This window comes from Entelurus aequoreus, linkage group LG17 (genome assembly GCF_033978785.1).
Source record: "Entelurus aequoreus isolate RoL-2023_Sb linkage group LG17, RoL_Eaeq_v1.1, whole genome shotgun sequence".
In the NCBI taxonomy this organism is placed as follows: domain Eukaryota; kingdom Metazoa; phylum Chordata; class Actinopteri; order Syngnathiformes; family Syngnathidae; genus Entelurus; species Entelurus aequoreus.
This window is the reverse complement of record NC_084747.1, coordinates 36,270,449-36,283,838: the sequence shown is the minus strand read 5'-3', so window position 1 is coordinate 36,283,838 and position 13,390 is coordinate 36,270,449. Positions and strand designations below refer to the sequence as shown.

The following is a 13,390-nucleotide window of genomic DNA, read 5'->3' as shown; positions in this document are numbered from 1 at the left end:
TATAATAGTTTTAGTAGGTGGCTAAGGGCAGGCTTTTTCATTCACACATCTTGGCAGTGTGCAGAGCGACTGCGTTAGTGATCGTTCTCCACTGTGCTTCTCTCTCATCATACATACCAGTTGTAAATGATTCCACCACAGTAAGCTACTTTTCAGATGGAGTTTGTTGCTGCGTTCTTGTTCGCCTCGGAGTTGCATTTCCCGCACTCGACTGGAGGCTTCGGTTTCAGACGCAGAAATAAGTTTGTTGTACTGCTTCCTTTTTAACAATCTGTGCAGCATGCAGTCATTTGCTCCACACCTGTTGCCGCAAAACCAAAGCACTGAAAACATTTGTCTTTTCTTTGGAAGAAACATCTCATTAGCATTAGCCATGTTTTGACTGTCCGCTAAAGAAGTAAGAAGACGGGCGAGGGCTATGGAAGCTTATGTGTGCAAAAAGTATGCAAGAGGAGAAAAAATATAGATTTTAGATTTTTTTTTAAATCACTTGCAACAAAATATTCAACTTTATCGATAAAATGGATATATTGCTCAGGCCTATTAATAACATTTTTTGGAAGCCCATAAATACCAGGAATGGTCTCTTGTGGGTATAATCGACAAAGTGCACAGCTGATGGTTTCTGACTTCTGTAATGTTTGAAGGCACTCAATGATTCGTCTTGTTGGGTCCCTTTTGAGTATTTTGAATGTGTTAGTGTCTTTGAGAAGTGTAAGCCACTAGTTGTGGTAGGCAGTTGTGTTAAGAATTGCTGTGCATCTCCCTTTAATCTACTGGCAGGATTGTGGCACAATCTGTGACATAAAATATTGCTAATTATGTGGCCAACGTCTGAGCACCTTTGGTTAGCAAAACACCACATTATGTCCAAAACTCCATGAACTTTGTAGCAAAGGTCAGAGACCTAAAAGTTGGACCTAAGAGTTGAAACTGGTTTGAATTGACATCACCTCCCTGTTTACTTGTATTCCAACCCAGGACCCAGTGGAAACTGTGAGGCAACGTTTACTACGTGGTCGCACCTTGCAGGATAGATCCACACTAAACTCAGAACAGATATGCCTTTTGCCAGAACTTTGCCTTAATACTACATACATCCGATCCGGTTCATGGGAACCTTTTACGGACAAAAACACGGTTATGCCATGGTTTCACCTGTATCCCCAATTGTGGCAAATCTTTACATAGAGGACATGGAAAAGTCTGTTTCTGTCTCCGAGAAAGTGCTATCAATCTGTCAATCCATTCCGTGTTCGGGCCGAGTGAGCTCTTTTAAGGGAACATCACCAAGTCATTGGTACAGATATGTGCATGACACATGGGCTGCAATCAGAAGCCGAGAAGTGCAAACCTTCACCTGGCACATTAACTCGGTGGACAAAAACAAATTTCACTCTTGAGGAAGTCAAATACAGTAAGTTGCCTTTTTTAGACCATGACATCCACATTGGAGAGAACAGGGACCTCCATAACCCACCCGTACCGATCAATACCTACTTTTTGACTCACACCACCCACTGGGGCATAAACTCGGCGTTATCAGAACCCTACAACGCAAAGCTGATAACGTTCGTACCAGAATTTGAGGGAAGCCCTTAAAACCTGTGATTACCCTGGCTGGTCGTTTGTGCCATTTGTTCCAACCAAATGTAATGCTAATGTGGATGATGACTGATTTTGTGCTGGTAGTGGTTGTTCCACAGCAATCGTTTCCACTTTAAGGACTGTCGTTGGCATTGACAGTAGGGTTGCTCTTTTGTATCTCAACAGTTGTTTTTGTTTTCCTCACTACCATAGGGCGGAAACATCCATGCACAGGCACACCCTCCTGGTGTTGGACTATAAATTGTTGGGGTTTTGGCACCAACTGCTAGACAAGATCTGACCAAGTTTATGAACATGAACTGATGAAGGCGAAACGTCTTCTAAGACAAACCAAACAGTCCAGTTGCGATCGATTAAATGCTCTGAGGATGTCAACTTATTATGATTACCATTGACAAACTTTCTTTACATTTGCTAATGTTAGGGGAATATTTTGCACCCTAAAGCAGAGTGGAATGCACAGGAAGTCTCACTGCATGTTCACTTCGTTCCACAGTACACGCTGTGTTTTTATCTTTGCAAAGACACACAAATAGGGCCTGATTTACTAAAAGGTTTGCATGTACTAAAACACTTGCAAACCTAATAGCACACGCAAAGCTGATCTATTGTACATGTGCAAAGTGGATTGCGTCTCAAGTGAGCACAATAAGGCGTGCAATCTATTTTGCGTCTGTCTTCATTAATAAACAAAATATATGCTGCTCATCAAAATGCCCACAATACTGAGAGGAGAAGATGCAATACAGCAAGCGTAATGTGATTTATCAACACTCATCACCGTTTTGCTAAGACTGTTTAGCATATCTGAAAAGTATATACAAACTGACACAGTTCCACAAGCAGCTGCAGTATCGGTGCGCATTCTGCACAGACAGACGATGGACAGAGAATTTTCTGTCCTGTGTGTGTGTGTGTGTCAACGTATTTGTCAAAAAATAGAAAATATTAGACATATCGTCTATTCAGCAATATTATTTTATAATTTCTCCATGCAGGGTGACTTAAGGGTGTTAAGATGCGTTTGGGTGTCCTTTAGTGTGTGTTTTTTTATTGGTGTTTGTTTTTTCACATAAAATATAACATTTAACATATCTCCTATATGAAAAAAATCTTCTTGAAGTATGCATTTGTTTGCGTCTTGAGCACAATAAGTGCAGCCTCTTTCCCATGAGCGTGAAAAAAAAGTGTATTTCATTGTAAATGCACTTTGGACTGTGTCTAAAATGTCCATAAAAGTGGTAGATGTCTCCAGTATGTTTGAAAACATAGAAAAACGCCACAGTTATGAGCATGACATGAATGTGCAGTAAATGATCGAGTGTCTCCGTGGTGATGCCCCAAATAGTACACGCAAAATCCTCATTTTAAATAAGGCGGTGTGCACCACTTTACAATTGTTACGCAATGTTGGTAGATCAGACGCGACCATACTTGCCAACCTTGAGACCTCCGAATTTGGGAAATGGGGGTGGGGTTGGCGGGGTTGAGGTGAGCGGGGTTGGGGGGGGCAGGGTTTGGTGGTAGCGGGGGTGTATATTGTAGCGTCCCGGAAGAGTTAGTGCTGCAAGGGGTTCTGGTTATTTGTTGTTGTGTTTACGTTGTGTTAAGGTGCGGATGTTCTCCCAAAATGTGTTTGTCATTCTTGTTTGGTGTGGGTTCACAGTGTGGCGCATATTTGTAACAGTGTTAAAGTTGTTTATACACTCACCCTCAGTGTGACCTGTATGGCTGTTGATCAAGCATGCCTTGCATTCACTTATGTGTGTGTAAAAGCCGCATATATTATGTGACTGGCACGCTGTTTGTATGGAGGAAAAGCAGACGTGACGACAGGTTGTAGAGGATGCTAAAGGCAGTGCCTTTAAGGGTGGAAATCGGGAGAAATTCGGGAGAATGGTTGCCCCGGGAGATTTTTGGGAGGGGCACTAAAATTCGAGAGTCTCCCGGGAAAATTGGGAGGGTTGGCAAGTATGGACGCGACATGCCAACTAATAGTACACGCTATTTTATAGATTGCACAGGCTGTTTAGTGTGTGGTATTTGGATCTTAGTAAATCAGGTCCATAGTATCTTAATTGGTTTCAATGACGAGAAGAGGTAGCAGAAACGAGACTTCGTTAACTTTCAGTTTAGTTAACTAAGTTAATGTTCTGTTTCATTGGACAAACACCCAAACCACTTTGCCAGGGAGGGGCAGCAAGGAGGACAAAACATGTGAGCAGAGGGACCATTGAGAGAGAGCGCGCCAGACTTTGTAGGGCATGGTCTGCTCTCCAGCGCTGGTATTGCTACTGTTGCTACTTGCTCCATTTGTAGAATATATTGTTAATCTTCAGTTTTAGTGTCTTTGCCATTAAAACAAAAGTAACTGGGAGGACTTTACCCTAAGAAAGGGACAGTCCGAACACCAACTTTATTTGATAGGGACAATGCAATTTAATCCAAAGTAAATTCATATTACAAACATTACAAGTACACAAGGAAAAACAAGAAAAGTCACATTAGAAAAACAATTTCACAAAAATAGTGATCATTTTAGTAGAATAAAGTTGTTGTAATATAAGAAAAGTCAGTTTTAGAGGAATGAAATTGGAATGGGAAATAAGTCTAAATTTTTTCAAAAAACATAAAGAAATAGTAAGCAAAAAGTTGTAATTATGAGTACAAAGAGTAAAAGTTATTTTACAAGATTTCAATTGTAATATGATACATTTTATTAGAATACAGTTGCAATGTTTTCAGAAAAAAAATATTTAGCATTACAATAATTTTAAAAGAACAAACTTTTTAAGTAGTCTTTTTTGTTTCTTTTTTTTTTATCTAAGATTTTACGAAAATAAAGTAATGATTGAAAAAAAAAATATCCTGAAAATTCCTACTATTATAATTTTTTAAAAAAATAAAAAATTTAGCATGGCCCTGCACGAAGAAAAAGTATTTCTCAGGCTGTGACTTAATATTTTTTTCTTTTTTCTTTTTTGAAGGCATCGTTGAGATTGACCAAGTGCTGAACGTGCTCCTCACTACAGCCATGTTTGTTGGCGGCTCAGTGGCTTTTATTTTGGACAACACTATTCCAGGTGAGACATTTATGGAGCCAAAGATTGGGTTAAACGTGTGACGGGGCAGTAAGGTTGATGTCATCTGTGGTCAGGATCTTCTGAGGAGCGAGGCATCAGGAAGCTGAAACGAGGCTTGGGTCTGGGCGCCTCAGAGCTGGAAGGGATGCGCTCGTACGACCTGCCTTTTGGAATGGACTTCATCCGCAGACACGATGTCTTCAAGTACCTCCCCATCAGCCCCACCTTCACCGGCTACCAATGGGGGGCTCTGCGGGAGGCCTGCAGGTGCAGGCGTGGACAAGGGGAGCCGGGGAAGCAAGGAGGGGAAGGAGGCACCGCTCGGGTCGAGAGTCCGGCATAGCCTGACCAAATAGTGTGGGAATTCGGGGAGCAATTGAAGGTTCACTGAGAGAAAAGGACATGAGAGTGTGGTGCAGGATCTTGCCTCACTTCCCATTATGCTCTTTTTAGCATGCTTTTTATTAAGCAAGTGGCAGCCAGCATGCTCCAAAAAAAGATGTCACTGTGTGGAGACTAGTTGGTGTGTCTACATGTGTACAATCATATACACTGGCACTTTAACTCAATTACAATTTATTTCACAATCTGCCAACTGAGAATTATGCAAACGAAGAAGGTCTCATTGCCATGCACATTGTATGCACATGGACACACACCTACAGCCCCTCAAAAACTAGCTGAGTCAGCTCGAATGCATGTCTGCTTGGTTCATTAGCTCAGCGATAGTGACACTTTTTTTTCTTTATGCTGCCTCCTACGTCCAAAATGTCTCTCTGGCAAGCTCAAATCCTCACAAACAACTCTAAACTCAACCAGCTCTCAATTTACATCAAGGAGGATCTCACAGTTTACTTAGAATTCCAGTCAAAGGTTTGGAGAAGTTTTCTCATTCAATATTGTGAGCAAGTGTTTGTCTTATGCACGAGCAGAATCCTAAATCAGAATGCCCTCATTTGGATACTATGAAGGGGCTCGTTGTCACATGACTTCCGAGAGTTATCTTCACTGTCACTACCAGTACTCTAATCCCTCATGCAATAAGATAACATAACATCTTCCTTCACAGTCAGGAGATCCGCGTTCCAATCTCTGCATGTTCTGTCTTGGAGTACTTCGGCTTCCTCCCACTGCTCTACATGCATTAGCTTCATGGGAGACTCTAAATCAGCGTCCAAAATCAGGCCTGCGGGAAGTCCCAATTATAAAAAAAAGAAAAAGGAAAATATATATATATATATATATATATATATATATATATACAATTTTTTTTTCTGTCTTTTCTTATCCACTTTGTACCGCTTGCTACTCATGGTGTCTACTAGCCGCTCAGGCAAATCATATTGTCTAAAAATGCATTTTTTCATCGATAACGTAACATCATCGCGCCTGCGGAAAGTGGGTTATATATATATATATATATATATATATATATATATATATATTTAAATATATATATTTAAATATATATATAGTCAAACTTTTTGACTCGGGGGCCGCATTGGGTTAAAACAATTTGGCCGGGGGCCGGGCTGTGTGTGTATGTATGTATGTATGTATGTATGTATGTATATATATATATATATATATATATATATATATATATATATATATATATATATATATATATATATATATATATATATATATATATATATATATATATATATATATATATATATATATATATATATATATATATATATATATTTAAATTTAAATTTAAAGTACCAATGATTGTCACACAGACACTAGGTGTGGTGAAATTTGTCCTCTGCATTTGACCCATCCCCTTGATCACCCCCTGGGAGGTGAGGGGAGCAGTGGGCAGCAGCGTAGCCGCACCCGGGAATCATTTTTGGTGATTTAACCCCCAATTCCAACCCTTGATGCTGAGTGCCAAGCAGGGAGGTAATGGGTCCCATTTTTATAGTCTTTGGTATGACCCGGCCGGGATTTGAACTCACAACCTACCGATCTCAGTGCGGACACTCTAACCACTAGGCCATATATTTAAATATATATATATATTTAAATATATATATATATATATATAAATATATATATTTAAATATATATATATATATATATATTTAAATATATATATATATATATATATATTTAAATATATGTGTGTGTGTATATATATATATATTTAAATATATATATATTTAAATATATATATATATATATACACACACATATATTTAAATATATATATATATTTAAATATATATATATATATATTTATATATATATATATATATATATATATATTTAAATATATATATTTAAATATATATATATATATTTAAATATATATATTTAAATATATATATATATATATATATATATATATATATATATATTTAAATATATGTGTGTGTATATATATATATATTTAAATATATATATATTTAAATATATATATATATACACACACACATATATTTAAATATATATATATATATATATTTAAATATATATATATATATATATATATATATATATTTAAATATATATATATATATATTTAAATATATATATATATATATATATATATATATATATATATATATATATATATATATATATATATATATATATATATATATATATATATATATATATATATATATATATATATATATATATATATATATATATATACACACACACACACAGCCCGGCCCCCGGCCAAATTGTTTTAACCCAATGCGGCCCCCGAGTCAAAAAGTTTGGGGACCCCTGCTCTAAATAGTCCAAGGGAGTGAGTGGGAATTAGGTGTCCTGTTATTGACTGAAAACCTGTCCAGGTTTACCCTGCCTCTCACCTCACAGTCAGCTGGGATAGGCTCCAGCTCATCCATGACCCTAATTAGCTCAAATGTTACAGAACATGTATCAAAGTGTCTAAATAATTCCCAGAAGGAGATTGAAAAGCTGCTGTGTTTGTAACATTTAGCCTGATTGGCAATCCATTCTGCGTCTGTATGTCGTGTTTATGTAACAGTATTAGGACTACACTGAAAACACTACAAGTGTTTTGTTTTTAAATAATTATGATGAACACTCAAAAGTCTCAAGTTTTTGGGGACTTTTTTTTTCTCCCCTCAAAAACAGACTCTCATAAAATAGTTTTCCTTCAATGTGGCACAGGGGTTAGCGCATGTGCCTCACAATACGAAGGTCCTGAGTAGTCCTGAGTTCAATCCCGGGCTCGGGATCTTTCTGTGTGGAGTTCGCGTGTTCCCCCCGTGACTGCGTGGGTTCCCTCCGGGTACTCCGGCTTCCTCCCACTGCCAAAAACACACATCTGGGGATAGGTTGATTGGCAACACTAAATTGGCCCTAGTGTGTGAATGTGAGTGTGAATGTTGTCTGTCTATCTGTGTTGGACCTGTGATGAGGTGGCAACTTGTCCAGGGTGTACCCCGCCTTCCGCCCGAATGCAGCTAAGATAGGCTCTAGCACCCCCGTGCCCCTAAAAAAGGGACAAGCGGTAGAAAATGGATGGATGGATGTTAATTACCTCCACCAGGAGATTTTGTAATGGTTGCTGTTTGGTTGTCAGTAGGTAGCAACACAAGTCAAAAAGTTATTGGCAGATTTACATGAAACTTTCAGGAAATGTCCAAAATTGGAACAACTGGACCGATATTGGGTCTGATACGTCATTTCTACTACATTACCTTTTCTGCTAGAGATAGCTCGAAAAGTTTGTGGCAGTATTTTAATTAAACGTTCAGGAAATTTCCAAAATGGGATAAAAAAAACAAGTGATTACATTCGGCTCATGGGAGATCGGGCCTGGTGGAGGTCAGTGCTCTCCAAAGTATTTTTAATTTTTTGTTCTTTCCGGTCTGAGCACTTGTCTTGTCTAACCAACCCTACTTGCAAGTTTAGTTCATTATTCTAATTTCCTCAATAATTGTGAACTGTAACATCTTCAAAAATGTATGTGATGGGAGAATGTCGGAACTTATTTTGATCAGAACAATTCTGTGTTGCTGTAGTACTGTGACTGTAGCTTCAGCCAGCAAACTAGTTGAGACTCAGAGCCGTGTTTAGAGAGAGTGTGGATGACTTTGTTTCAGAATTGGTCCCGACATGGCGCCCTGTAGTCACGTGAGGGGCTTTTGACAAATCAGAGAGAGTATGGCCAGACAATCTCTTAAAGGAGTAGTCGAAAGCCCCTCACGTGACTACAGAGTGCCATGTTTGGGACCCACTTTGAAACCAAGCTGTTCATTCTGATACTCTAGTCGGTTGAGACTGAACCACCAGCACCTCTGCTGGCTGCAGCCAAGTACTGCACTATGTTTAGCCTCAATTACTTCAAGACCTATCATACTCATTGTCTCTTTTGTATTTGATTGTACTCCTATAGAGTCGCTACACACGATCGCTTCCTGCTATTTTCTGCATCCGGTGACATCTGATTGCATAAAATTGCAAAAAGTCTTAACTAAATGAGCGATTTCAGATAGTGGAAGTGAAGACAGCTCTTTGAAGGAACATCTAAAATGGTCCCAGTGAAATGGTTCTTTTAAGTCGTATACATAACCAAACCATCACTGCACCGTCTTCTGTTAGCAATTCCACACAATACCTCAGCAATTTGGCTTTAGCAGAGAGATGACAGAAAACAACAGAAATGTTCTGTTCGCAGGGATCCTCTTGTTACGTGTTTACTAACGCAACCTACACAACTTCTGTCCTTCTGCTCCTCTTACTTACACTGACAGTTGCAAAGTACTTTATTGGACCTTTGACTGTTTTAGCTGTCTTTTCACTCACTCCCATCTTATATTAATAACAAACACAATAATCAACATGAAAAGTAACTAAATGCAGCAAAAATAACACATCGAATTGAGATATTTCAAATATACCAAAAAGTGATTTTCTTCCCCGTTTATTTCACTTTATGTTTTGGCGCTATTTATTTATGGGCGGTGTGTCAAGCTTGGTTGGCTGAAGCAGGTCTTTGTGCCTCTTGCACAACGTTAAAAGTTGATATAAGAGTCTTGCCCTGTTTCAAAAGAAAGAAAGAAAGGAAACAAAAAAATTGTGTATTAACCATGCAAGGCATCATGGCTGCTGCTGCTCTCATTATGTTCATGTCAGGGCCTTTTATCATTGTAAACATTCAGAAGGTGCCAAGAATATGTTCTCGTTAACCTTAACATTTTGATAGAATGGACCACATTGTACTACTGGGCCTTAAGTCTGTATTTAGCTTACCGTTAGTGACCACTTGTGTGGACAGATGCTAATACAAGGGATGGGCATTTAACTAGAATTGCTTGAAATGCTTTTTTTCAATAGTGTACTAACATAGCTGATGTCAAGCACATATATTTATATAAGTTTTAATTTTCATGATTTGGGGTGCATTAGAAAATGGAAAGGAAACCGTAGCTCTCATTAATAATGGCAGACTATAATAGAAAACTGCCTTGTCAGCATTAACAACATTGATGGGCTCATTGTAAACAACACAAGCGACATTTTGAAGCACATACAGAGGTAGATAAAGCTGCTGGATTGTAACCAATAATGGTATACTTTAAATGCAACTACTGCCCCATTGAGTACTTGATTTAAAGAAAATAATAAATCAGGAGGTTGCCCACAGCCACCGCCGCTGATGGCAATGTTTTTTGATCTGTCTTTAATTAGCGTCTGTTTTTGTAGACGATGCACGCAACAACGGGTTCATTGACCAAAGCTGTTTCGGTAAATAATAGAATATTATGCCCATCGCCGGTTAACATGATTAAAGTTCACTCGAACTTTTGACGAGGTACAACTAAACACCACGCACAATCCTGGCAGCCTCACGCTCATGCAAGTGGCACTTTTCACACACACACCCCGCCTCTCCTGTCCTGCAGTGTTTGGTGTTCCCCTTTTTCCTCCCCGGAAAGTCGTACTGTTTTTAGGACGCAGGAGAAAAAGAAAACTACTGGCCGCCTTATTAGGGGCTATAGCTGCGTGTCACTTTAGTTGTCATGGAAACATGCCTAATCACAGCAAACCTGTTTCTCTGGTTGGCAGACGTATTACAAAACTGGACCTCCTTCATCAGAAGGGTGTTCCTAATAATGTGGCCAGAGGAATACAACATCAGTCCCTTTCAGTTCTTGTGAAAGGGGTGCTACCTGTACAAATATTTGGTGTACTACCTGGTTCATCTATGTAATTGTTCTTTTTTTATACATATATAAATATATATACAGTACATATGTTTTTATTGTCAGCAAACATTTGTAAGGAAAATCATCGCTTGTAAATAATCTTAAATCATGCTGGAAAGTCATTTTATTTAAAAAAAACAAAAAAAAAAACATTTTGGGTCTGTTGTGTTTTGGCAAAATCTTTTTAGAAGTTGTTTTTTTAATTAACATTGCTATTGTTTCATGTTAACACATAAATCAAAAAACAGGCTGAAGACTTACAATAACTAAAACTGAGTCAAGTTTGCTAATTAAACCCTGAGTTGTGTAAACTAATTGTAGCAAATGTTTTATTCTATGTTCCTGATCATATTTAATAAGATGTTACAGAATGTACGCCGTCTTCTGTCTTCATTTCCCATACGACACAACAGTACAACAATAGTAGATACTCAGAATATTTTTTTTTCTTTCTTTTTTGATAGAAATCTGACATTAGTGACATGCATATTAAAATAGCAGTACAAATATAAAAGGATCACAAATTCACATCCATTTTATTCTGAATTATTCATAGGACTGCAACTACCCTAATATGCTGCAAATCTAAATATGGTACTTGGAGCATTATAGAACAGTGGTGCCCAACCACCGGGCCGCGGACCGGTACGGGCCGCACAAGAAATTAAAAAAAATATTGTTTTTATTTATTTTTATTTTTTATTAAATCAACATAAAAAACACAATATATACATTATATACCAATATAGATCAATACAGACTGCAGGGATACAGTCGGTAAGCACACATGATTGTATTTCTTTATGAAAAATAAATAAATGGGACAAATTTTCAAGCGTTGACCGGTCCGCAGCTACAAAAAGGTTGGGGACCACTGTTATAGAGGATGGATCCAAAAGCTCAAACACCCACTTTTTTTTCTATACAAATCTGTGGAAAACTATTTGATTTAATTTATGAATTCACAACACATCATTAAAGGCCTACTGAAATTAGATTTTCGTATTTAAACGGGGATAGCAGGTCCATTCTATGTGTCATACTGGATCATTTCGCGATATTGCCATATTTTTGCTGAAAGAATTTAGTAGAGAACATCGACGATAAATTTCGCAACTTTTGGTCGCTGATAAAAAAGCCTTGCCTGTACCGGAAGTAGCGTGACGTCACAAGTTGTGGAGCTCCTCACATCTGCACATTGTTTACAATCATGGCCACCAGCAGCGAGAGCGATTCGGACCGAGAAAGCGACGATTACCCCATTAATTTGAGTGAAGATGAAAGATTCGTGGATGAGGAAAGTGAGAGTGAAGGATTGGAGGGCAGTGGAAGCGATTCAGATAGGGAAGATGCTGTGAGAGGCGGGTGGGACCTGATATTCAGCTGGGAATGACTAAAACAGTAAATAAACACAAGACATATATATACTCTATTAGCTACAACACAACCAGGCTTATATTTAATATGCTACAAATTAATCCCACATAACAAACACCTCCCCCCTCTTGTCCATATAACCCACCAATACAACTCAAACACCTGCACAACACACTCAATCCCACAGCCCAAAGTACCGTTCACCTCCGCAAAGTTCATACAGCACATATATTTCCCCAAGGTCACGTACGGGCAAGCGATCAAATGTTTGGAAGCCGCAGCTGCGTACTCACGGTAGCGCATATCCAACTCAAAGTCCTCCTGGTAAGAGTCTCTGTTGTCCCAGTTATCCACAGGCCAATGGTAAAGCTTCACTGTCATATTTCGGGAATGTAAACAATGAAACACCGGCTACATGTTTGTGTTGCTGCAGCCGGCCGCTAATACACCGCTTCCCACCTACAGCTTTCTTCTTTGCTGTCTTCATTGTTCATTAAACAAATTGCAAAAGATTCACCAACACAGATGTCCAGAATACTGTGGAATTTTGCGATGAAAACAGACGACTTAATAGCTGGCCACAATGGTGTCCCAAAATGTCCGCTACAATCCATGACGTCACGCGCAAACGTCATCATACCGTTTTCAGCAGGGTATTTCTCGGGAAATTTAAAATTGCACTTTACTAATCTAACCCTACCGTATTGGCATGTGTTGCAATGTTAAGATTCCCTCATTGATATATAAACTATCAGACTGCGTGGTCGGTAGTAGTGGGTTTCAGTAGGCCTTTAAGAATATTACCTCACTATCATAACGAAGCCCTTATCCAAAAGGTAATGGGGTCAAACAACAAACTCACCTTAAAGATGAATGTCATTATTATTTTGGACACTCCGCAATGAATATTGTTCTATTTTGTACTTTTGTTTTTTCCTCCATGCTTTATACTACTGTACAAAATATGACTTTGTTTGATTTATTTTAAGCTGTTTCATCACTGTGTAAAAAAAAAAAGACGTAATGTTATATTATTGTGGTCCTCCTCGATAATCAACGCTGCTCACTATTTGGCAGCTGGCGCGCGTGCTTGTGCGCGAGCTCGCCCATTGTTTGATA

The 13,390-nt window shown here is 38.3% G+C and overlaps 1 protein-coding gene across 3 annotated transcripts in view; it reads left to right on the top strand.

The window, feature by feature from the left end:
- slc23a2 (solute carrier family 23 member 2) overlaps positions 1 to 6,049 on the top strand; it is a 130,066-nt gene extending 124,017 nt beyond the window's left edge. The window contains exons 15-16 of one of the 3 annotated variants that reach the window (XM_062025610.1): positions 4,596 to 4,691; positions 4,766 to 6,049. In XM_062025610.1, the coding sequence (XP_061881594.1) occupies positions 4,596 to 4,691; positions 4,766 to 5,034 (365 nt within the window). In that variant the 3' untranslated portion in view covers positions 5,035 to 6,049. The remainder of the gene's footprint in view (positions 1 to 4,595; positions 4,692 to 4,765) is intronic. The other 2 variants (XM_062025612.1, XM_062025611.1) reach the window with 2 other exon arrangements.
- The last annotated feature ends 7,341 nt before the right edge of the window (positions 6,050 to 13,390 follow it).